Raw genomic sequence first — 23,663 nt, forward strand, 5'->3', positions numbered from 1 at the left:
CCTCCCAGAGTGCTGGGATTACAGGCGTGAACCACCGCGCCCAGCTAAAAATATATATTTTTAAGTGTCAGTGTGCAAAAAGGAGAAGAAAAAAAGTGAAAATAAAAAAAGACTTATAAGTAACTGCTTAACTAAAATTTAAAGCTATACGTGGAAACGTGTAAAATCCACACTACTCCCTTCGCCGCCCTTCCCCGAACTGAAGCAACCGGGACGCCCCTCTCCCTGCCTTGGCCCACACCGGGCCTCGCGCTCAGGCAACGGGCGTGGACAGCCCGGCGGGCCTGCGAGGACCCCGCACAGCCAAGATGGCGGCGTCCGTGCGACAGGCACGCAGCCTGCTAGGACTGATCGCGACCCTGGCCCCGGGTTCTCGTGGCTACCGGGCGCGGCCGCCCCCGCGCCGCGCGCCGGAACCCTGGTGGCCAGACCCCGAGGACCTCCTGACTCCGCGGTGGCAGCTGGGGCCGCGCTACGCGGCTAAGCAGTTCGCGCGTTACGGCGCCGCCTCCGGGGTGGCTCCCGGTTCGTTGTGGCCGTCGCCGGAGCAGCTGCGGGAGCTGGAGGCCGAAGAACGCGAATGGTACCCGAGCCTGGCGACCATGCAGGAGTCGCTGCGGGTGAAGCATCTGGCCGAAGAGCAGAAGCGTCGGGAGAGGTGCGTGCGTGCAGGCAGACGCGCGGGGCTGCCCTCTGTGCCCCGTGGGCGAACTGGGCCCCAAGCCGTGCCTACCCCATCGGGGTCACGTCGTAGCATTTGTATGTTGCAGATTTATATATTCGCTCACGTGGCCGCAAAACAAACTCAGAATAACAGTCTATTTAGTCATTCATCAGCAAGTGTTTTTTTTTTTTTTTTTTTTTTTTTTTTTTTTTGAGACAGTCTCGCTCTCTTGCCCAGGCTGGAGTGCAGTCGCAAGATCTCGGCTCACTGCAACCTCCGCCTCCCAGGTTCAAGCGATTCTCCCGCCTTAGCCTCCCGTGTAGCTGGGATTACAGGCGTGCACCACCACGCCCGGCTGATTTTTGTAATTTTAGTAGAGACGGGGTTCCACCGTATTGGCCAGGCTGGTCTCGAACTCTGTACTTCAAGTGATCACCCGCCTCAGACTCCCAAAGTGCTGGGATTACAGGCGGGAGCCAACGCGTCCGGCCATCATCACCAAGTATTTACCTAGCGTATACCTTGTGCAAGACCCTGTCCCAGGCTGGGCGCGGTGGCTCATGCCTGTAATCCCAGCTATTTGGGAGGCCGAGGCAGGCCCCAAAAGGGCCCTTAATATCAGATGGTGACAGCGGACTATTAGGAAGGTAAAAGAGTGAAGAGTGCAGCCGGGCGCGGTGGCTCACGCCTGTAATCCCAGCTCTCAGGGAGGCAGAGGCGGGAGGATAGCTTGAGCCCAGGAGTTCGAGACCTGCCTGGGTAATACAGCGAGACCCCGTTCTCCACAAAAAGGAAAAAAAAAGAAAAAAAAAAGAGTGAAGAGTGCGTGCCTGAGGGCAGCTTGCATTTGGGAAGCCTCAGGCCTCTCTGAGGTGGTATTTAAGCAAAGCCCTGAAAAACCAGACTTAGCTATGGGGCGATCTCTTGGGTAAAGAGTTCCTGGTAAAGGGAACAGCTGGGGCAAATGCCCTGAGATAGGATATTGCCTTGAAGAACAGCCAGGTCAGTGTGGCTGGGGAAAAGTTGCCAGCAGGAAGGTGATGGGTCCTGGAACCAAGGGCAGAGGTCGAATACAGAGGCAGGTCTGAAGGACCCAGGGGCATCTTTTTTTTTTTTTTTCAGGCAGAGTTTTGCTCTTGTTGCCCAGGCTGGAGTGCCATCTCAGCTCACTGCAACCTACGCCTCCCGGGCTCAAGCGATTCTCCTGCTTCAGCCTCCCAAGTAGCTGGGATTACAGGTGCCTGCCATGACGCCCGGCTCATTTTTCGTGTTTTTAGTAGAGACGGGGTTTCACCATATTGGCCAGGCTGGTCTTGAACTCCTGACCTCAGGTGATCCACCCACCTCGGCCTCCCAAAGTGCTGGGATTACAGGCGTGAGCTACGGCATCCGACCAGGCCAGGGGCATCTCTTATAGATAATGCCACATCCTGGAGGGTGAAGGGGGGTAGGTCGAGTGTGTTCCCGGTGTTTAACCTTCTTGTTTTCCCAACAGCCTTAAGAGGAAGAAGGGATTGCCCTAATTTTAGAGATGAGGAAACTGAGGCTTGGTGAAGCCATGTGCCTGATCACCCAGGCAGGGAATCATGGAGCAGGGACTCCTGTTTCTGCCCCTCCTCAGCCAGATGACCGTTATAGTGCTTAATTCTTCACTTTTCAAATCCTTAAATGAGGCTGTCACAAAAAAGAACAAGGTCATGTCCTTTGTAGGGACATGACAGGAGCTTGAGACTATCATCCTTAGCAAACACAGGAACAGAAAACCAAATACAACGTGTTCTCACTTGTAAGTGGGAGCTAAATGATGAGAACACATGGACACAGGGAACACCACACACTAGGGCTTTTTGGAGGGTGGAGGGAGAGGATCAGGAAAAATGACCTCTGGGTACTAGGTTTAATACCTGGGTGATGAAATAAATCTGTACAAAAAAACCCCCATGGCACAAGTTTACCTATGTAACAAACCTGCACTTGTACTCCTGAACTTAAAAAAAATGGGGCTGTGACTGGTAGCTACAAACTCAAGGACTGGTGGGAAATGTCTTTCTTGCTTTCACTCCTGTGCCTAGAATTGGGCAGGAGATGCTCAGCAATGTCTGTGGAATAAAGGTGTGAAATTACCCATGGGAGTGGCACTTGGCTTGCTCAGTAGGCAGCTCAGTGAAATGTTGATCTGGCTTTGGCACCTGGGGTTTACTGGGGCTTGACACACCCTTGTGATCAAATTCATGCACAAGTAACTTTCTCATCTCTTCCTGTTCTTCACTTGTCAAGGGCTTTTCCTGACAGTTAATCTACAGGGGGAGTTGAGGAGGCAGGCCTGTGGGCAGAGGCCTATGGGTGAGCTATAGGTGGGTGGGCTCTGCCCTGGCTGAGTGCCAGTGTCACAGCCCACTCTCCCTCCCCTGCAGGGAGCAGCACATCGCAGAGTGCATGGCCAAGATGCCACAGATGATTGTGAACTGGCGGCAGCAGCAGCAGGAGCGCTGGGAGAAGGCCCAGGCTGACAAGGAGAGGAGGGCCCGACTGCAGGCTGAGGCCCAGGAGCTCCTGGGCTACCAGGTGAACCCAAAGAGTGCCCGCTTCCAGGAGGTGCTCCAGGACCTAGAGAAGAAGGAGCGCAAGCGCCTCAAGGAGGAAAAACAAAGACAGAAGCAGGAGGCGCGAGCTGCTGCACTGGCTGCAGCTGCAGCTCAGGACCCAGCAGCCTCTGGGGCACCCAGCTCCTGAGGTTTTGTCCCTTCCCAATAAAGCCTGCTACTTGGCAGTACCCCTGAAGAGATCTGTGTGCTCTCAAGGTGTGCCTCTCTGGGTGCCCTGGTTCCTCCTTCAACACTTAAAGGCTGGGGAATCCCCCACTTGGCTCTACTCAAAAGGGGACAGGGACTCTAGGCCCTGCTGACTAACTGGAGCTTCAAGGGGAGGAAAAGGGGGGTGCAATGGGCAAATAATGGAGAAACAGATGGCAGAAGAGAAAGCGGCTTCTGTTTACCAACATTCATCTCCAGTAATTAGCCAATTACAGGGCCGGTGGGTGCGGGGGGAAGTATAGCCGAAACAGACTGTGGTGATGATGGTGGGGGCTGGGGAGCAGCAGTCCTTGCAAGGTTGGGCTGGGGTCCACTGCCTGGAAATGGCACACTGGGGGAGGAGACACTGGGAGCCTCAATCTGCAGGGACTCACAGACTCCTCTCTCCCCCTTCCCGGCACCCATCACCATGCCTGCCTGTGCCCAGCCAGCCCCCAGACCCAGACAGGCGGGCGCGGGGAGCCCCAGCAGGTACAGACCATAGGGCTGGTTTTTAAAACTTTTATTCACTTCAAAACCTTTATCAGAGACACGGTTCTGTTCTGGGGTGGGGGTGGCCTTGACACTGAGCTGATGTTAGCCCTTCTCCAGGCTGGAGGCCAAAGCCAGACTGGGGAGGGGGCCTTGGGCCTTTTAGGGCTTGCCCCAGATGGAAAGATTTGGGCCACTCCAATGGAGGATCAAGGTTTGGGGCTCCAGCTTCCTCTCATCCAAGAAGATGGGGTGGGGGGGTTCCTCGGGTTCTTTGGAGGATGGAGAGGCAAGCAGCCGCCTTTCCATCTGGCTGCAGGGAGCTGGGACAGAGGCCAAGAGGGGCCCATCTGTCACCTCCCAGTCCTGCCAGCTTCTCTGAGCAGGCTGGGCTGGGGAGGAGGATGGGGGGACAGCTGTCTGGCCCAGGTCTTCTCAGACCGAGATGGGAACAGGGGCCACTTTAGGAGGACAGGAAGCTGGACTGTTTGCTTTTTTTTTTTTAAGGTTTTTGATTTTTTTTCCCATTTCTTAAATAAACATGAATATATATATATTTTTCTTTTATAAAACTTTCATGGAATAGGGGTAGGGTGAGGGCTTGGGTGGCCTGGCCTCCTGGCATCACTCATCATCAAAGTTCTGACTCAGGAGGAAGTTGGCAGCCAAGTTCTCATTTTTTTCACACGCGAAATAGGCCTGGATGACCAGGCTCTCTGGGAAGCCCAGGGCCTTCAACTGTGGGAAGATGGGTTAAGTGTGAGCAGCAGAGGGTAGGGGTCCTGCCCACCCGCAGTCACACCTCAGCCAGGCCTCTTACCCTCTCTATAGCTTCTTTCTCCTGCGGTGTCACCTGGATGTAGTTCATCTGCGGGGCCTCCTCTCCTATGGCGCCCACCTCCCCCTCCACATCTGAGATGTCCGCCAGCTCCCCAGGGGGCTCGTTCAGCATCTGGATGAACTGTTCCTGGTGCCGGCTGATTTGCTGCGGGAGAGGGTGGGAAAGGGAAGGTAATTCACAGCCCCTCCTCTCCCCAGGTCATCAGAACCCTTGCTTTTTCATTCAGTCAGGCAAATATCCAGAGGAGCCTATTCTGGCCAAACACAACATAGCAGTCAACACAAGCCCTGCCCTGGAGGAGCTGATGATGGGCTTTTAAGTGAGCCAAAAAATAAGCCAGGCGTGGTGGCTCACACCTGTAATCCTAGCACTTTAAGAGGCAGGGGCAGGTCAAGATCACTTGAGGTCAGGAGTTCGAGACCAGTCTGGCCAACATGGTGAACCCCCATCTCTACTAAAAATACAAAAAGTAGCCAGGTGTGGTGGCGGACGCCTGTAATCCCACCTAGTTGGCAGGCTGAGGTATGAGACTAAACCCAGGAGGCGGAGGCTGCAGTAAGCCACTGAACTCCAGCCTGGGCAACAGAGCAAGACCTTGTCTTGAATAAATAAATAGACAAATAGGCCGGGCGCAGTAGTTCACACCAGTAATCACTTGAGGTGATTTGAGATCAGCCTGGAGTTGGAGACCAGCCTGGCCAACATGGTGAAACCCCATCTCTACTAAAAATACAAAAATCAGCTGGGTGTGATAGCACGTGCCCGTGCCTGTAATCCCAGCTACTCAAGAAGGCTAAGGTAGGAGAATCACTTGAACCTGGGAGGCAGAGGATGCAGGGAGCTGAGATAGCGCCACTGCACTCCAGCCTAGGCAACAAAGTCTCAAAAATAGTAAGTAAGTGAGCCAATAAATGAACCAAACAACTGCAGGTGTCTGGCTAGGAAGGAACTGCAGATGAGGGCTGGAGGACAGGCCTGCAGTATAGGGGATGCAGAAGGTTTCCTCCAGGTAAAGCAAACAGCAAGTGCAAAGGCCCAGGGTGGATGCATCTGGGAAGTCTCAAAAACAAGGAAGAACAGAGTGACTGTGGCTGGGCACAGTGCCTCATGCCTGCAATCCCAGTACTTTGGGAGGCTGAGGCAGGCGGATCACCTGAGGTCAGGAGTTTGAGAGCAGCCTGACCAACATGGAGAAACACCATCTCTACTAAAAATACAAAATTAGCAGGGCGTGGTGGCACAAGCCTGTAATCCCAGCTACTCCAGTGGCTGAGGTAGGAGAATCTCTTGAACCGAGGCGGCGGAGGTTGCGGTGAGCCGAGACTGCGCCACTGCACTCCAGCCTGGGCAACAAGAGCAAAACTCCATCTCAAAAACAAACAACAACAAAAAAACAGAGCGAACAAGGGAAGGGGGAGGAAGCAGACAATGACACCAGAGAGGAAGGCCCAAATCAGACCCATTTTCTAGAGCAGGGGGAAGCCACGGTGGTGACAGTTACATGGGAAAAGACATGGTCTGCGGATCTTTTAGAAAGGTAAACTTGGCTGGGTGTTGTGGCTCACACCTGTAACCTCAATAATTTGGGAGGCAAGGCAGGAGGGACTGCTTGGGCCCAGGAGTTCAAAACCAGCCTGGGGAACATAGACCATGTCTCTATTCCCACCCACCAGCCACCAAACCAAAAAAAGTGAACTCATCTGGGTGTTGGGCGGAGTCTCGCTCTGCTGCCCAGGCTGGAGTGCAGTGGCGTGATCTTGGCTCACAGCAAGCTCCGCCTCCCAGGTTGACGGTGTTCTCCTCCCTCAGCCTCTCCAGTAGCTGGGACTACAGGCGCCCGCCACCACACCCGGCTAATTTTTTGTATTTTTAGTAGAGATGGGGTTTTACCATGTTAGCCAGGATGGTCTCAATCTCCTGACCTCGTGATCAGCCCGCCTCGGCCTCCCAAAGTGCTGGGATTACAGGCGTGAGCCACTGTGCCCGGCCTCTGTTTCTGTTCTTTTTGAGACAGTCTCACTCTGTCACCCAGGCTGGAGTGCAGTGGGGCAATCTCAGTTTACTGCAATTTCTGCCTCCTGGGTTCAAGCAAGTCTCGTGCCTCCGCCTCCTGAGTAGCTGGGACTACAGTGGCCTGCCACCATGCTCAATTACTTTTTGTATTTATAGTAGAGACAAGTTTTTGCCATGTTGACCAGGCTGATCTAAAACTCCTGACCAAGTAGTCCGCCTGCCTTAGCCTCCCACAGTGCTGGGATTACAGGCATGAGCCACTGTGCCCTGCCTGGGTATCTGGAAGCTCTCATGCAACTCTACTATTGTCTACATCTGACCATTTTCGCATTAAAGAAGAAAGTGCTTTTCAGTTATCTGCCTCATGATGGAAAGTGGACTGCAGGACTGTGCAGTGGCAGAGGCCCAGGAAGAGGCTGCCAGGGAGCTGGAGCGCAGGGAGGCGCTGAGTGGGAAGAGCAGACAGGACGAGGGATGGACCCCAGCAGGTCCCCAGGGCCTGGGGCTGAAGCAACCCCAGGCTAGTCCTTGCAGAGATTGGGGAGGACTGAGGAGGTCTGTTCTGAGTCTTCGAAGTTTAGTCTAGAGAGCACTTTGATGGAGAGATTAAGCCAGCCATGGAGTGTGGCATTCAGAGAGGCCTGGGCTGGCTACATAGATTTGGGGGTTCCCATACAGACTGAAGGCCCCAGGACACTATGAGGGAGGGCTAAGTGCAGATTAAGAACAGGACCGAGCAGGAGGAGCCGGCAAAGGACTGAGAAGTGAGGAGAATGGGCAGACAGCAGGGTCCTGAGCCAAGACCGGTAGGCACTTCACCGAGGACCCGGAGGAACCTGCTTGCAGCCGGGGGGTCACTCCCCCACTCTTCCTGTGAACCTTCAAGGGCAAGGTGGAGCCTCACTGAGCAGAGTCACCCCAGAGCCAACTGGGGCACAGCTGTCCTGGGTGATGTCATGCCACCTTACAGACATTTACGCATGCACCATCTGTATGTGAAGCCAGAGCCAGAGCCCCAGCCCAGGACCCTGAGGCAGCAGGCAGACACACACACTACCAATTGTATGACCCTGGGAATGACAGGCTGCTCTAAGCTTCTGGTGTCTTCTTCTGTGGGAGGAGATGTTGACAGCACCCACACCTCACAAGATGGTTGGGAAGACTGAGAAACCGTGGGGATCGACAGGTCACAGGAAGCATGGGGGCGTGGGGGATGCATGTGCTTACTCCTACTTTCCAGGCCTAGAACGATTCCTACATGTTATGGACTCTGGTGCCCACACGCAACGGAAATGATGGCTGCCATGGCTCCCTCTGCCCTTGGGATCACACCTGCAAAAGCTGAGGGTTCTCCTGGCCCAGTTGCTGGAGCAGAGCGGGCAGCAGCGCAGGGTTCTGCTGAATCACCTGCCGCATGTTCTGGAACTGGGGCTGGTCCCGCAGGAACTCCAGGGGGTTCTCTCCTGCTGGTAGTAGGAAGAGGTGCAGTCAGACACCATGCCAGGCTCCTAGGAGCACTGCGGGGTGGAGTGTGATGTGAGTCAGGTACCTGGAGAGCAGATGCAGCACGTGCACACCCACCTGCTTCCGTGGCCGGCTGCTCGGATACCTGGCTCTCCTGGACAGAACCGTGTTCCGGCTCGGGGCTCCCAGGAATTCCCTGTCAGGGGTCCTGTTTAGTTCTAAAGCACAGACCTCCTGCTGCCACCCTCCTCCATGCCCTGGCAGGACACAGATGAGGCCTCGGCCCTGCCCTCCAGAGGCCCACCCACCACTCACATCCAGCCTCCTGTGGGAAGCCTTTAGAGGCTAGAATCACTACCCAAATGCTTTTCAGGGCAGGTTTTGCCTTCCCAACCGCCCATCAGGGCAGTGAGGCCCGTATACACCCTCAAGGCCTTCCCAGGAGGCAGCAGCCCCACCTCACCGTGAGCAGATACTCCACGGCTCGGTGGGGGTTGTTGTAGCTGGCTCTCAGGGCGGCCACGACCCGCTCCCGCTCATAGCCCATGGACATGATCTCCGTCAGCATCGTCTCATACTCAGAGCCCGTCACTGTGGAGGGAGCAGAAAAGCCTGGGTCACCAGGAAGAGGAAAGGGCAGTTCCCAGGCCTCCCGCACCCAGATAAAGCCCAGCTGATGGCTGGGGCACCCAGTCGCCTCTGCCCTGGGGACCACCCACCCACCTAGCGTGGAGGCCGCGTCTTCCTCTCGCCCGCTGCTACCTGAAGAGGGAACAGAGCTGCAAATTCAAGAGAGAGAAATCGGACCCTGGCTTCTGGCGGCTTGCCCTCCCTCCAGGTGTGTGGGACCACTTATGTGGACGCTGGAATGTGCTAGGAAGACAGGGCCCAAGCTGGGACTGCTGCCCCGCCTTACCCTGACACAGACTCTGGGGACGTCGTAGGGGCGGATTCCTCTGATGGGCTCTTGTCCTCTCTGGCGGCAGGTTGGGGATGGGACATGCCTGAGGTGGGGGCAGGCGGGAAGGATGTAGAGGACTCTGGGGCAGCTGTGGGTGAGGCCTCTGGGGGTGCTGAGGTACCCTGGCCGGCTTTGGTCTGCAACAGCAAGAAAAAGGGAGCTGGCATCAGCAACCCTATCAGACCCAACAACCCGCTCCGCTGCAGCCCCGCCCTGTTCATGGCTAATCTCTCCTGGGCACACAGGCTCTTTGCCAGCTCCCTAGCTTGTCCCTCCCAGCCAGCACACGTCACCCACCTTGGTCACCATGACGACCACAAAGTTCTTCTCATCGATGCGATAGTCCCTGATAGGGACATCATCGCTCAAGATCTTGCCGGCATAGATGAGTTTCTGTCCAGCCACGGGGAAAGCATCACGACCCTTCTCAGCTTCTATCTTCTCCTTTAGCACCTTCACCTAGAAGAAGTAGTACAGACAGTCACTGGAGACCCCAAGATTCTCTCTTCCCTTCTAGTTTAGGACGGAGAAGCTGCAAGCCCTGATGGCAGAGAGGCAAGCATGCTGGAATTTTTAAGCTTTCTCAGCATCTAAAGCATGCTAGATAAGAATTCATTCAATCATCATGCCATTCAGCACAGTATTTATTTATACTAAACACCTGTTACGTGCCAGGTGCTGTTTTAGACATGGAGGCCACAGCACAGAACATAACACAAGTCCCTGCTCTCAAAGAGAAAACACTAATGTGAAGAAAATGTTAATTTCAGGTGGTATAAAGTATGATAACAGAATAAAGGGGACAGTCCCCCACTCTATACTGTATCTTGGACAATAACAGTGACTAATAGTTCATAGTGATATTTTTTAAAAGACAGGATATCACTGCTGCCCACACTGGATTGAAGTGGCACGACCATAGCTCACTGCAGCCTCAAACTCCTGGGCTCAAGTGGTACTCTCACCCAGCCTTGGGAGTAGCTAGGACTAAAGGTGCACACCACCACACCAGGCTAATTTTTAAAAAAATCATTTTTGTAGATAAGAGTCTCCCTATGTTAGGCTGGCTGGTCTCAAACTTCTGGCCTCAAGCAATCCTCCTGCCCCCATCTCCCAAATCATTAGGATTACAGAGGCATGAGGCACCATGCCTGGCCAATAGTGCTACTATAAGTGTGTATGTGGCATACCTTTTAAGCTTCCTATGAAATACATTTAATTGACCTCCTTTTATTTATTTATTTTTGTTTCTTCTTTTTGTAGAGAATGGGATCTCACTGTGTTGCCAGGATGATCTTGAATTCCCAGGCTCAAGTGCTCCTCTTGCCTCTGCCTCCCTAAGTGCTGGGATTACAGGCAGAAGCCAGCAGGCGACAGGTTCATTTGATATTTTGAGAAAACGGAGGCACAGAGAGGTTAACTTGCCCAAAGCCAAACCGTTGAGCTGATCAAAAAATGTGTTTCCTTTTCTACGAAAAGTGGACTTCAATGTCTCCCTCACTGTGCAAAAAGTGCCAAGTACCCAATAGACATTCAGTATGTTTGAATTAGGTCCCAATTCTATTTTCGACTAAAAAGGCAGCATAATATTTATATAGTGGACGATCACACGAGGCAGAACCGAATGTGAATCCCAACTCTGACATTACATGTGTGACTGTGACAAAGTTTCTTAACCCCAAGGTTTCCGCGTCTGTAAAATGGTCAGAGGTCCCCAATGACAAGCCCGTTATGCAGAGCAGTAAAACAACACTAAAACACTCGGTGACTGATAAAAAATAAACGCCCAACAAACACGGACCACCAAAATCATAAAGACTGAGACCCGTTTATTATCATTAACATCGTTGTTGTCGTCACTACTCAGTATCTCCTGGTCATTACTCCTAGATTCCACCACCAGTGTCCCCAGGAGAAGCCTGCAAAGCTGAGAACGTGGAGCCCAGTCCTGGAGAGCTTGGCCTGCCCAGGACTCCGAGCCTGTGACGCCCGCGCCCCGCGAGAGCGCTGACATTGGAGCCGGGACCTGGCCAGAGGCCCGGGGGTGGGGCGTCACCCGGAGACCGGCCCAGGAGCGCCGCCCGATCCGCTGGGGACTGGGCTAAAGACCATCGGGGGGTCCAGGAAAGTCGGGCAGGTAGGGGGTCTGGACAGGGCCGACCCGCGCCGTCCTCCCTACCCCTCCCGCTGGGATCCTAGCCTCCCCGCCCCCACCCCATCCCCGGCACCCGTCACTCCCGCCCCCGGGCTCCGGCCCGGCCCGCACCGTCTCGTCAGGCTCCATGCGGATCTTGAAGGTCTGCTGCTGCAGCGTTTTGAGCGTGATGGTGACGGCCATGGCGGGGCCCTAGCGACGCGGCGGCCCCTGGATCCTCACACAACATGCAACTCACGCCGCCGCCATCTTAGCGCCTAGGCGCGCCGCGCCGCGCGCCGACCACTTCCGGGGCAGGCGATGCGCGCGCTGACCAACGGCGCATGTGACCTGTGCGCACCCTCCTTGGCCTTTATGGGCATGCGCACGAGCGCGGTGTCGAGGCGAGGCATGCGCAGACTAAACTCCGCGTTGTGGGCGTGGCGTGGACGGGGCTTCTCATTCCGCCAGCACACGAGCTCTCCTAAGTGACGCCATGCCCGTTAGCGGTGACGTCACGGGAGTGCAATGGCGCGATTTCGGCTCACTGCAACCTCTGCCTCCCGGGTTCGTGTAATTCTCCTGCCTCAGCCTCCCGAGTAGCTGGGATTACAGGGAACCCCCACCATGCCCTGATAATTTTTGTATTCTTGGTAGAGTCAGGGTTTCACCATGTTAGCCAGACTGGTTTCCACCTCCTGACCTCAGGTGATCCGACCGCCTCGGCCTCTCAAAGTGCTGGGATTACAGGCATGAGCCACTGCACCCAGCCCAGAGTTTTATTCTGGCAGATAGGGCAAAGTGGAAGTTACTCAAGACTAGAAATACCTGAAAGGCCACCAAGCAGAGAAAAAAAACCTTAAATTGGAAGCAGGGGCAAGGTGCCATTTTGTAGCCTCATTCATTCTTTAGGGATCTGGATTTTTGGAATGAACCTACTATTTTAATTCCTGGGTCTCCCGCCAGGAGTACGTCGTTGTACTATCCCCAATCTGACCCCCAAAGTATTTAAAGATGTTAACTTTCAAAGCCTCACGACATTATAAACAGAATTCTCCCTTGGATCTGCCAGTTCTGGAGGCATCCCAGAGGGGTTGGGCTGAGCCACAGGACCCCAAAGGAATAGAAACATGAAGGCGGCCAGTTTAAGAGGCAGGGTGAACCAGATTAAGCCATTGTAGGCCAGCCTGGGCAACACAGCAACAGTCTATCTTAAAAATAAATAAAACCAACAAACAGAACCAAAACTTACCAGTTAGGTTCAAGGATTCAGTAAATTAATATGTGGATTATTTACGGCAGCAACAGTCATTCCCCCGTTGGTTTTGAGGGTTATGGGGTAAATACGGGTCCCTGGAATCTTGTGGAAGTCAGTAGTAACCTCTCTAACAACAGCTGAAAAAGGAGATATACTGGAAACCCTCCCCACCCCCAAAAAGACCACTGCTGGGTTTCCTGAAGTCTGTCTTTCCCCAAAAGGAGACACAGGAGGGAGACACAAAACTTAATTTAATAGAAATTTTGTTTGTAGTTCTTACATTCTCAGTGTGAGCCAATCTGGGACCCATTGCCCCACCCAGAAATGGCCCAGTCCTGGGGGCAGGGGAGAAAGGGCGGGGTGAAATGAGAAGAGCCCCATTCTTCCTCAGTGCTGGGGGGTTGGAGACACCACCCCCTTCTCCTGCCCCCCTCTGGGCTCCAGGAAGGAGAGCAGATGAAATTTCAGGCCTGCAGCTTCTCCACACCACTGCCCCCCAGGTTGGAGGGGAGCTAAGAGATACGGTGAGAGAAGGGGACAGAGGCAAGAAAAGATGTTGATCAAGAAAAATGAGAACCAGGGGTGAGGGCTGAAAGAGAATCAACGATAAAACACCAGTTTAAAAAAAAAAAACAAAAAAAAAGGCGGGGGGCGGGAGGGGAAGGAGTGGAGGAGGGGAACAAAACCAAAATCCACCCCAAATCCGAACCAGCCTGGAAAAAAATGAAAGTTCTCGAGTCTCACAGAGACATTATTTGGCGTGGCCAGCTCTGCGGCAGGAGCGCTCAGGCCTCAGTCCAGCCCTGGAGGCAGGCCTCTCTACAGCTCGTCCTTGGCTTGGCCGGGGACATCTTCCTCCTCATCTTCCTCCTTGTCCTCCTCATCCTCCTCATCCTCATCTTTGTCCTCATCATCCTCCTTGTCCTCTGCCTCCTCCTCCTCTTTGCGCTTCTTGTCTTCTTCCTCCTCCTTAAGCCTCTGCTCCTCGTCCTGTTTGTCCTTCATTTGTTTCTCTGCTGCCTGCAGGCAGAGCACACACCTCAGGGCCTTGCACCCTGCCTTCCCTGCCCGCCCCCATCAGGTCCAGGACCAGGCCTCACCTTTGTTACTGCCCCACGTCTCGTTGCCAAACTCCTCGGCGTATGCCTCATCGTTGGTGATAAGGAAGTTGTCAAAGATGGTGCCAGACTTGACCTGGAGGATGAATGGGAAGGATGGTCAGAGGTGATACCTGATAGCCCTTCCTTTGGACAGGGTTTCCACCTGTGTTCCTATAACCACTATACCCTGCTGCCTGCATCTGCAGAGAAGACAAGGAACGCTGCTGACATTGCAGTTAAAAAGATGGAAAGTCCGGGCATGGTGGCTCACATCTGTAATCCTCACCCAGAGGCCGAGGCAGGTGGATCACAAGGTCAGGAGATCGAGACCATCCTGGTTAACACGGTGAAACCCCGTCTCTACTAAAAATACAAAAAATTAGCCGGGCGTGGTGCTGGGCGCCTGTAGTCCCAGCTACTCGGGAGGCTGAGGGAGGAGAATGGCGTGAACCCGGGAGGCAGAGTTTGCAGTGAGCAGAGATCGCGCAACTGCTCTCCAGCCTGGGCGACAGAGAGAGACTCCATCTCAAAAACAGATGCAGAGATGGCCAGGCACAGGCTCACGCCTGTAATCCCAGCACTTTGGGAAGCCATGGCGAGGGGATCACTTGAGGCCAGGAGTTCAACACCAACCTGGGCAACATAGTGAAACCCTGTCTCTACTAAAAAAAAAAAAAAAAAAAAATAGCCCGGTGTCTGTGGTGACACATGCCTGGTATGCCTGTAATCCCAGCTACTCAGGAGGCTGAGGCAGGAGAATCACTTGAACCTGGGAGGCGGAGGTTGTGGCAAGTCAAGATTGCATCATTGCACTCCGGCCTGGGCAACAAGAGTGAAATTCCATCTTGGAAAAAAAAAAAAGAGCACAGGCCGGGCGCGGTGACTCAAGCCTATAATCCCAGCACTTTGGGGGGCCGAGACGGGCGGATCACGAGGTCAGGAGATCGAGACCATCCTGGCTAACACGGTGAAACCCCGTCTCTACTAAAAATACAAAAAAAAAAACCTAGCCAGGCGAGGTGGCGGGCGCCTGTAGTCCCAGCTACTCCGGAGGCTGAGGCAGGAGAATGGCGTAAAACCCGGGAGGCAGAGCTTGGAGTGAGCTGAGATCCAGCCACTGCACTCTAGCCCGGGCGACAGAGCAAGACTCCGTCTCAAAAAAAAAAAAAAAAAAAGCCCAGCGCTGTGGCGCATGCCTGTAATTCCAGCTGTTCGAGAGCCTGAGGCATGAGAATCACTTGAACCTGGAAGGCAGAGACTGCAGTAAGCCGAGATCAAGCCACTGCACTCCAACCTGGGTGACAGAGCAAGACTCTCTTTAATTAAAAAAAAAAAAAAAAAAAAAAAAAGATGGAGTGACTCAGGTGCTGTACTGTGCGGGTTCAAACCCCAGCTTTGTGGTTTCCTGCCCCCATGACCTTGGGCTACTGACTTCAGTTCTCTGCACCTGTTTCTTCTGTTTCTCACTCTCTTATTCAGGTATTTTTCAGGTACCTACTAAATGCCAGGAAATGTCTTGGGCACAGAAGGTATTTCAGTGACCAAAAAAGACAAAAATTCAGTCCCAGCTTTTTTTGAAACAGGGTCTCACTCTGTCACCCAGGCTGGAGTGCAGTGACATGATCATGGCTCACTGCAGCCTCGATGCCCCACGCTCAAGTATCATCCTTCTTCCTTGGTAGCTTGGGCTACAGGTATGCATATCATCTGGCTAATTTTTAAAGTTTTTGTAGAGGCTAGGCACAGTGGCTCAACCCCTGTAATCCCAGCACTTTGGGAGGCCGAGGCGGCCAGATCACCTGAGGCCAGGAGTTCGAGACCAATCTTGGCAACATGGTGAAGCCCTGTCTCTACCAAAAAAACAAACAAAAAAAAGGCTGGGTACGGTGGTTCACGGCTGTAATCCCAGCACTTTGGGAAGCTGAGGCCGGTGGATTATGAGGTCAGGAGATTGAGACCATCCTGGCTAACATGGTGAAACCACGTCTCTACTAAAATAAAATCAGCCAGGCGTGGTGGCGGGCACCTGTAGTCCCAGCTACTCGGGAGGCTGAGACGGGAGAATGCCGTGAACCTGGGAGGCGGAGCTTACAGTGAGATGAGATCGCACCACTGCACTCCAGCCTGGGCGACAGAGCAAGACTCGGTCTCAAAAACAAAAAACAAACAAAAAAATTAGCCTGGCATCCATAGTGGCACATGCCTGTAATCCCAGTTACTCGGGAGGCTGAGGCAGGAGAATCGCTTGAACCCAGGAGGTGAAGGTTGCAGTGAGCTGAGATCGTGCCATTGCACTCGAGCCTCAGCAACAAGAGTGAAACTGCGTCTCAAAAAAAAAAAAAAAAAAATTGTAGAGATACGGTCTCCTCACTACGTTGCCAAGCAAGGTTGAGTTGTCTAACTCTTGGCCTCAAACAATCCTCCTGCTTCAGTCTCCCAAAGTACTGTGATTATAAGGGTGAGCCACTGTGCCCAGCCCCAGCTAACTAACTGGGTTACCTGACCACCTTCTAGTTCTTTGGGGGTATTTAAAGAAGTTGATTTGCGGCCGGGCGCGGTGGCTCAAGCCTGTAATCCCAGCACTTTGGGAGGCCGAGACCGGCGGATCACGAGGTCAGGAGATCGAGACCATCCTGGCTAACACGGTGAAACCCCGTCTCTACTAAAAAATACAAAAAACTAGCCGGGCGAGGTGGCGGGCGCCTGTAGTCCCAGCTACTCGGGAGGCTGAGGCAGGAGAATGGCGTAAACCTGGGAGGCAGAGCTTGCAGTGAGCTGAGATCTGGCCACTGCACTTCAGCCTGGGCGACAGAGCGAGACTCCGTCTCCAAAAAAAAAAAAAAAAAGAAGTTGATTTGCATAAAAGTACTTGGGGAAGTACTTAGTTCACAAGAAGTACAACCTCAAAAGGGTTGCTGAGAGGACTCCACAGGGACAGACCAGGAAGTACTGTTTACAAAAAGTACCATTTTTTTTTTTTTTTTTTTTTTTTTTTGAGACGGAGTCTCGCTCTGTCACCCAGGCTGGAGTGCTGTGGCCGGATCTCAGCTCACTGCAAGCTCCGCCTCCCGGGTTCACGCCATTCTCCTGTCTCAGCCTCCCGGGTAGCTGGGACTACAGGCGCCGCCACGTCGCCCGGCTAGTTTTTTGTAGTTTTTAGTAGAGACGGGGTTTCACCGTGTTAGCCAGGATGGTCTCGATCTCCTGACCTCGTGATCCGCCCGTCTCGGCCTCCCAAAGTGCTGGGATTACAGGCTTGAGCCACCGTGCCCGGCCAAAAAAAGTACCATTTTTGAGTCAGACCCGCCTGGGGTGCGATCTTATCCTGTCACTTTCCCCTTGGGTGATCTTATGCACTTGAAGTACCCCAGGGATCCTCCTTTTTCCTCCAAGTCTCACCTGCCAGAGGTCCAGGCCCAGCACACCAAAGTTATCATAGGCATAGATACTGGGATCAGGAGAGTACTCAGGATTGTCAATTTCTGGGTGGATCCAAGTGCCCTTGTAATCTGGGTTGTCGATCTGCCGGGGCTTCCACTCACCCTGTAGAAGGAAGAAGGGAACTAGAGGGTGAGTAAGGTTGGTGCACTCTCCACGGTGAGCCCTAGCCCTGCTCAGAGCCCCAAACTCACCTTGTACTCAGGGTTCTGAATCACTGGGGGTTCCCACTCTCCATCCATCTCTTCATCCCAGTCCTCGGGTTTCTTAGCATCAGGGTCAGGGATATGTTCGGGCTTGTCCCAGTCCTGGGGGGTAGATGAAGAGGTCAGAGTTGGCCCAAATGTCCTCACACCCTCCAATGTGGAGAGCAGAGCCCCTGCCCAAACACCAACCTCAGGCTTGGAGTCTGTGGGATCATCGATCTTGGCCCGCTCATCCCAGTCTTCAGGTTTTGAAGCATCAGGATCCTTTATCTTCTTGGGTGGCAGGAAGTCCCAATCGTCTTCCAAGGAGCCCGACTCCACCTGGCTGTTGTCAATCTTCACCTCATAGGTGTTGTCTGGCCGCACAATCAGTGTGTACAGGTGTGTAAACTCATCATCCTGAAGAAGGAAGAAGGTGAGCAGTGCCCCCCCTCAATCAGGCTGACCTCTGAACCTCCCCCATGACACCCATCTGCCACCACCCCCAAGGCACACCTTGCAACGGATGTCCTTGTTGATCAGCACGTTTTTGCCCTTGTAGTTGAAGATGACATGAACCTTCTTGGTGCCAGGGCCACAGATGTCAGGACCTAGGTGTGAAGCAGATCCAGTTAAGAGTCAGAGACTACCCACCATTTCGAGTCCCTCACCCCTCTTTACAAAAGGAAGATCTGGTTCCTAAACTCGGGTCTGTCAAGGCTGAAAAGAGAAACTCAGACCCTGATTCTGTCCTGAATGGGTTGTGGGTGAAGCCTTAAGTTTAAAGAAAAAAAAAAATCAGTGCTCTAGAACTCAACATCCTCATTTGTAAGATTGGGAAATAACTATATACAATGACACAAATTAAGTTAACAGCCTAGATCTGCGATCATAACGCAATAAATTGTTGCTGTGACCTATTCTTTTAGCTCCCCTTCCAAAGAAAATCATAACTATTAAGGAAGTCAGTGGGGTCTGGGTCTCCCTCCAACTAATGGGACAGAGGTCAGCACGAGGAAGCAGCCCCTCACCAAACATGATGTTGTATTCTGAGTCTCCGTGCATGTCCGTCTGGTCCAAACTATTAGGAAACAGCTTCACATAACCGCCCCCACAGTCGATGTTCTGCTCATGTTTCACCGTGAACTGCACCACCAGCGTCTGGCCTTTGTTGCTGAAAGGCTCGAAACTGGCCGACAGAGCATAAAAGCGTGCATCCTGGCTTGTCTGCAAACCTGAGACGGGACGGTAGTGTGGTCACCGTTGGGTCCTGACCCGCGAGGACCCTCGATTTAGACGATACAGACGATTCCCCGACTTCCTCCACCTGCCCTGCTCCTAGGGGACTGTCCCGGCTGTGTGTGTGCGGACAAGGACTTCTGCCAGGAAGTTCTCGCGGATCTGCGCACCCACTCCTAGGCTCTTACCTTTATCTTTCTCCTCGTCACCGTAGAACTTGCCGGAACTGAGAATGAATTTGCCAAAATCTGACTTGTGTTTGGATTCGATCCAGCGGGAAGTCCACCCGTCTAAATAGGGGGTTAGGGAGTTAGGTCAGCACGGCTCTGCTAATCCCCCCCACACCAAGCATCTGCGGAGAACCACAAGCTGCTGGGGACAGGGAAGGAGATCCCCGACTCTCCCCACCCCAACCTCTAGTTGACACGTCGGGTGCCTTCGGCGATCCTCGGGCGAACCCTAACTCCCGCCGCGGGAGGCCGCTACGCCCTCCGCGCTCCTCAGGGACGCAGAAGAGGGATCGCCCGCAGCTCAAGTCCCCGGGGACCACTGCGTTGGCCCTCTAAGCGGTAATTACGGGCGACGACGCAGATCCGGGATGGGGGGCCGGCCGCGTCGTTCGGACGGCCTCGAGGTGAGACCAGGCGTTACCTCCGTCCAGAAACTGCTCCTTGAAGTAGACGGCGGGCTCGGCGGTGGCCAAGCCGAGGAGGCCGAGCAACAGCGGCACGGATAGCAGCATGGCGGGCCGAGGGGGCGGTGGCGCGCGGGCCCTTTAAAACGACCCTCCGGTGGCGGCTCTGCAGTACGGACGGACGCCGCCGCCCGCCTTGCACTTTTATACCCACACGCCTCTCAAACCAACCTGACCCGCCCTTGGGCCCGCCCCTGACACTTTATCATTGGCCTGCGTCCACGGCCGTCTCTTTCCATTGGACCTTCGTCGGTTCACTAAGTTAGGCTGCGCCTCGGAACGCTGGGTTCCCAGATGGCCGATTTCTATTGGCCTCACCACTGACCAATGATGGTCGACCACGCGTTGTGGGGGACGCCCACTGGTGGGGTGGGGGCCGCGAGCCCCTCAGGCCAGGTCATGTGACCAGACCTGACGCTAACACCGCCTTTGCCAGTGTGCGTCGTTCCCCATCTGGGCGTTTAAAGAACACGCGGGAGCGCAGGTGTTTCCACGCGGGATCGGGACCCCGCCTCAGCTTCTCTTCCTCCCATTCCCTCTAGGTGGAGGGGCTGGGCAAGGCTTTCCTAGCCAGTTCTTATCTTGCATTTGGGAACCAGCACCCCACTGCTTCTCCCCCACCCCCGCCCGGGATGGGAGAGAGCTCATGGGTTGGGGCCCTGGGGCTTCGCTGCACCCCGGTGCTACAGCCACGCGGGCCAGTGGGAAGAATGCCAGCCCTCCCCTCATTCTGCCCCTAGAGCCCTGGCAGCCTATCAGACTGCTGCTGTGTGACTGGGGCAAGTCACTTAACCTCTCTGAAGTGACAAACGTTCCTGAGCAGACAGAGGGGGCGACCCTGGCCAGGTGCTACCCAGCAGAAATGCTGTTAAGGTTTTTAAAGCTGTCCTGGGACAAGAGGGGAGGAAGACTTAACGATGTGACTGTGACTCCTGGGGTGGGGATAGGGTTATTACCCAGATTGCAGCAGCCCCTTTACTCTCCTCTCAACCGGTAAATGAAGGAGGTCGCTGTCTGTGGTCTCCCACAAACGGCCTGGCTTTTGCAATTAAACGGCTATAGGCGAGAGGGCAGGGGGTTCCGTTTGGGGAGGGAAAAAAGACACAGATGGTAGGGAAGATAAGATGCGAGGGAGATGGGCAGGACCCCCCCACCCCACCCCAGTCTGGAGTCTTCTGAAGCCAGAGGCACGTGACTGGCACCAGTACCCTGCCCCCACGCTGTAGAAAGGAGAGCTGGGGGTTTTCCAAACTCTGGGCAAATAAGCCCTGGACCTGGGAACACGGGAGTGGACTGTGGAAGGAGGGAATGAGGGGGATCCAGGAAAGAGGGTGGGGAGGGGGTGCTTCCTGGCTAATGGTTGTGACCCAGAAAAGGGAGAAAGGAAAAAATGAAAAGGAAAACAAAGTGGAGTGGGGGAATGACTTGGCAAAGGTCTTTGGTTAAGAAAAGAAAAAGAAATGGTGGCCGGGTGCGGTGGCTCACACCTGTAAACTCAGCACTTGGGGAGGCCGAGGCAGGTGGATCATTTGAGGTCATGAGTTCGAGACCAGCCTGGCCAACAAGGTGAAAACTTGTCTCCACTAAAAAAAAAAAAAAAAATTAGCTGGGCGTGGTGGTGGGCGCCTGTAATCCCAGTACTCAGGAGGCTGAGGTGGGAGAATCACTGGAAACCTGGGAGCCAGAGATTGCAGTGAGCCGAGATCACACCACTCCACTCCAGGCCACCAGCCCAGGTGATAGAGCAAGACTCCATCCCCCCCAAAAAGAGAAGGGGGAGAATGAATTGGGAAGTTGGGGTTCTACCCCTTCCTCTAGGTAGTATTCAGTATTGCCTAGTCTGGTCCCTTCAATGAGGATCCTGAGGACCATCCCAGGCCTCTGGCTGGCCCTTCCTCCTGTTCCTGTGTCAGGCACCTGTGGGCTTAGCACTTCCTACCTGAGATTAAACACTGCCTGTTTTGTTCACTTTGCATCCTCCAGTGTCACCTGCAGCATCTGGCACAGACCAGGATTAAAAACTACTTGCTGCATGACAGAAGAGAGGAAGGAAGGACTTGTAGAAATTAACTAAAAGCAGGCTGGGCACAGTGACTCATGCCTGTAATCCCAACAGTTTGGCAGGCCAAGATGGGAGGATCGCTTGAGGCCAGGAGTTCAAGACCAGCCTGGGCAACATAGCAGGATGCCATCTTTACCAAAAAAATTTTTTTTTTTTTTTTTGAGACGGAGTCTTGCTCTGTCACCTAGACTGGAGTGCAGTGGCGCGATCTCGATCTCGGCTCGCTACAAGCTCCACCTCCCGGGTTCACGCCATTCTCCTGCCTCAGCCTCCTGAGTATTTGGGACTACAGACGCCCGTCACCACGCCCAGCTAATTTTGCTTTTGTATTTTTAGTAGAGACGGGGTTTCACCATGTTAGCCAGGATGGTCTCGATCTCCTGACCTCGTGATCCACCCGCCTCGGCCTCCCAAAGTGCTGGGATTACAGGCGTGAGCCACCGCACCCAGCCAAAAAAAGTTTTTTAAATTGCCAGGCATGGTGGCGCCCTCCTGTGTTCCCAGCTACTCAGAAGGCTGAGGCAGGAGGATCACTTGAGACCAGGAGGTTGAGGCTGCCATGAGCTGTGTTCTTGCCACTGCACACTCTAACCTGGATAACAGACAGAGCAAGACCCTGTCTCAAAAATAATTAAAAATAAGCCGGACACGGTAGTTCACACTTGTAATCCTAGCACCTTGGGAAGCTGAGGCAGGCAGATTGTTTTAGCCCAGCAGTTCAAGACCAGCCTGGGCAGCGTGGTGGAACCTCGTTCTTACAAAAAAAAATATACACGCATAATATATATGTCAAATATAATATATATAATATATAAATTGTATATGATATATATATCCTATCTCATATATTGTACATATAACAATTGGCTAATTATATTTATATATAGTTATATATAGTTTTATATTATATACACCTGGCATATATATATGTAACTGGCATATATATATATATATATATATAAAACAAAAATTAGCCTGGACTGGTGGCATATACCTGTAGTCCCAGCTACTTGGGAGGCTGAGGTGAGAGGATCACTTGAGCCCAGGAGGTGGAGGCTGCAGTCAGTCAAGATCATGCCACTGCACTACAGCCTGGGCAACAGAGTGAGACCCACTCTCTAAATAAATAAATAAATAATCAACAAAAAATGGGAGGAGAGAAGAGACTTTGAGAAATGTATCCTGAATACAGAACCTCATATAGGGTCAGGACTGGGGGATATGAGTAATCCTATTTTGCAGACTCAAATAATAATTGTGATGTAAAAGGAAGAAATGTGTTCTGCTTATAAGAGTGTTCGAACGTGGGCCACACTTCATTTAGTAAGCAGTGTGAATATGTGTGGGCATTTAATTCTCACAATAACCTGGGCTCCAATCATCTCCATGTGGGCAAGAAACTGAGGCACAGAAAGATTAAACCTTCTGGTTGAATGACATAAATGGCAGATCTAGAATTCTTTTTTTTTTTTTTTTTTGAGACAGAGCCTTGCTCTGTCACCCAGGCTGGAGTGCAGTGGTGCAATCTCTGCTCACTGCAAGCTCCGCCTCCCAGGCTCAAGTGATTCTCCTGCCTCAGCTTCCCGAGTAGCTGGGATTACAGGCATCCCCACCGCACCCGGCTAATTTTTGTAATTTGAGAGATGGGGTTTCGCCATCTTGGCCAAGCTGGTCTTGAACTCCTGACCCAGGTGATTCGCCCACCTCAGCCTCCCAAAGTGCTAGGATTACAGGCATGAGTCACTGTGCCTGGCCTGCAGATCTAGGATTCCAATCTACCTGTGCTGACATAAATCACCACTGCCCACATGTGATTACTGACCATTTGAAACGTGGTTGGTCTGAACTGAGATGTATTGTACGTGTAAAATACACATCAGATTTTGAAGATTTAGTATGAAAAAAAGTGCATTATTTTTTTTTTTGAGATGGAGTTTCGCCTTGTTGTCCAGGCTGGAGTGCAATGACATGATCTCGGCTCACCGCAACCTCTGCCTCCCAAGTTCTAGCGATTCTCCTGCCTCAGCCTCCCAAGTAGCTGAGATTACAGGCATACACCACCATGCCCTGCTAATTTTGTATTTTTAGTAGAGATGGGGTTTCTCCATGTTAGTCAGGCTGGTCTCAAACTCCCAACCTCAGGTGATCCGCCCGCCTCGGCCTCCCAAAGTGCTGGGATTACAGGTGTGAGCCACCGCGCCCAGCCGAGTGCAAAATATTTTATTAGTCATCTTTTTTTTTTCTTAAGAGTCAGGGTCTGGCTGGCTGGGCACGGTGGGTCATGCCTGTAATGCCAGCGCTTTGGGAGACCAATGCAGGAGGATAA

General features: G+C 53.2%; 3 protein-coding genes across 5 annotated transcripts; 1 reads left to right on the top strand and 2 right to left on the bottom strand.

Moving 5' to 3' along the window:
• Positions 1-272: 272 nt before the first annotated feature.
• Positions 273-3,449, top strand: GADD45GIP1 (GADD45G interacting protein 1). The gene is made up of 2 exons (XM_010361618.2): positions 273-658; positions 3,079-3,449. Exons 1-2 carry the CDS (start codon positions 309-311, stop codon positions 3,395-3,397), a joined length of 669 nt encoding a protein of 222 aa, XP_010359920.2. The 5' UTR covers positions 273-308; the 3' UTR covers positions 3,398-3,449.
• Positions 3,450-3,966: 517 nt separating this feature from the next.
• Positions 3,967-11,723, bottom strand: RAD23A (RAD23 homolog A, nucleotide excision repair protein). 2 transcript variants are annotated; one of them, XM_010361620.2, is made up of 9 exons: positions 11,494-11,723; positions 9,525-9,686; positions 9,183-9,364; positions 8,990-9,045; positions 8,730-8,857; positions 8,384-8,462; positions 8,135-8,265; positions 4,769-4,933; positions 3,967-4,686 (listed from the first exon to the last, which is right to left on the bottom strand). In XM_010361620.2, exons 1-9 carry the CDS (start codon positions 11,563-11,565, stop codon positions 4,573-4,575), a joined length of 1,089 nt encoding a protein of 362 aa, XP_010359922.1. In that variant the 5' UTR covers positions 11,566-11,723; the 3' UTR covers positions 3,967-4,572. The 2 variants fall into 2 exon arrangements, with proteins under 2 accessions (XP_010359922.1, XP_010359921.1); XM_010361619.2 differs by having other exon boundaries at positions 8,135-8,268.
• Positions 11,724-12,852: 1,129 nt separating this feature from the next.
• Positions 12,853-19,436, bottom strand: CALR (calreticulin). Of its 2 annotated transcripts, none has more exons than XM_030936740.1 (9): positions 19,233-19,436; positions 18,770-18,871; positions 18,374-18,577; positions 17,859-17,953; positions 17,553-17,762; positions 17,352-17,465; positions 17,119-17,262; positions 13,720-13,813; positions 12,853-13,635 (listed from the first exon to the last, which is right to left on the bottom strand). In XM_030936740.1, the coding sequence occupies exons 1-9, from the start codon at positions 19,321-19,323 to the stop codon at positions 13,439-13,441; spliced, it is 1,251 nt and encodes a 416-aa protein (XP_030792600.1). In that variant the 5' UTR covers positions 19,324-19,436; the 3' UTR covers positions 12,853-13,438. The 2 variants fall into 2 exon arrangements, with proteins under 2 accessions (XP_030792600.1, XP_010359924.2); XM_010361622.2 differs by having other exon boundaries at positions 12,853-13,639.
• Between the last annotated feature and the right edge of the window lie 4,227 nt (positions 19,437-23,663).

Source organism: Rhinopithecus roxellana, chromosome 8 (assembly GCF_007565055.1).
Source record: "Rhinopithecus roxellana isolate Shanxi Qingling chromosome 8, ASM756505v1, whole genome shotgun sequence".
NCBI lineage: Eukaryota > Metazoa > Chordata > Mammalia > Primates > Cercopithecidae > Rhinopithecus > Rhinopithecus roxellana.